Here is a 1,024-nt window from a genome sequence, read left to right on the forward strand (position 1 = left end):
ATGCAGGGGATGGAAGAAATAGGGGAAAACAGAGGTTCTATTGCTGATTATGGTGTTTTTCTCGCCATGTTGAATTTGTGCGAGGGTACGAGGTCACTTGAGTATAGGAAAAGGGTTCATGAGTTCTTGAGAAGATCGAGGTTTCGAGGGGAGGTTGAATTGAACAATAGGTTAATTGGAATGTATGGAAAATGTGGTAACATGAATATTGCACGCAAGGTGTTTGATCGAATGCCAGAGAGAAACATGAGTTCTTGGCACTTGATGATCATTGGATACACTGAAAATAGAGCTGGTGATGATGCTTTGTTAGTTTTTCAGGAGATGAAGGAGGCAGGGATACGGCCTGAGAGTGAAACTTTTGCATTGGTTTTGGCTGCGTGTGCAAGGGAAGAAGCTGTAGAGGAAGGATTATTGCACTTTGAATTAATGAAGGAGTATGGAATTGTTCCCACCATGGAGCATTACATGGAGGTCATTAACATTCTGGGTAATACCAGTCAGTTGAATGAAGCTGAGGAGTTCATTGAGAGTAAGCCATTTCAGCCTAAAGATAACATTTGGGAGGCTCTTCGAAATTTTGCTAGGATTCATGAAGATATGGATCTTGAGGATCGTGTGGAGGAGTTGTTGGCATGTCTAAATCCTTCAAAGGCCATTGCTGATAAGCTTCCAACACCTCCAAGGAAGAAACAGTCTGCAATTAACATGCTAGAGGAGAAGAATAGAGTGGCCGAGAATCGGTGTGCCGTTCCATATAAAGAGGCTGATGAGAAATTGAAGGGTTTGAGTGGCTAGAGGAGGAGCTGGAGCTGTGGTTTCTGGGCTCAGCAGAGGTGAGAAGAGGGGAAGAAGAAGAGAAAGGGGCGCGGCAGTGTGGGTTGTCGCCGGAGGTTGTGGTGAAGGGAGGTGGCTGTGGCGGTGCTGAGGTGATGGTGATGGAGGTTATAGTGGCTGGGAAGAGACAGTGATGGATGGGGATGATGGTGAAGAAGATGAAGATGATGATGGTGAATGGTTAGCT

The 1,024-nt window shown here is 45.4% G+C and overlaps 1 protein-coding gene across 1 annotated transcript; it reads left to right on the top strand.

Moving 5' to 3' along the window:
• On the top strand, window positions 1-798 carry LOC112799652 (pentatricopeptide repeat-containing protein At2g15690, mitochondrial-like). Its single transcript, XM_025841721.2, has one exon. The coding sequence runs from the start codon at window positions 1-3 to the stop codon at window positions 796-798; it is 798 nt and encodes a 265-aa protein (XP_025697506.2).
• The last annotated feature ends 226 nt before the right edge of the window (window positions 799-1,024 follow it).

This window comes from Arachis hypogaea, chromosome 5 (assembly GCF_003086295.3).
Source record: "Arachis hypogaea cultivar Tifrunner chromosome 5, arahy.Tifrunner.gnm2.J5K5, whole genome shotgun sequence".
Classification (NCBI taxonomy): Eukaryota; Viridiplantae; Streptophyta; class Magnoliopsida; order Fabales; family Fabaceae; genus Arachis; species Arachis hypogaea.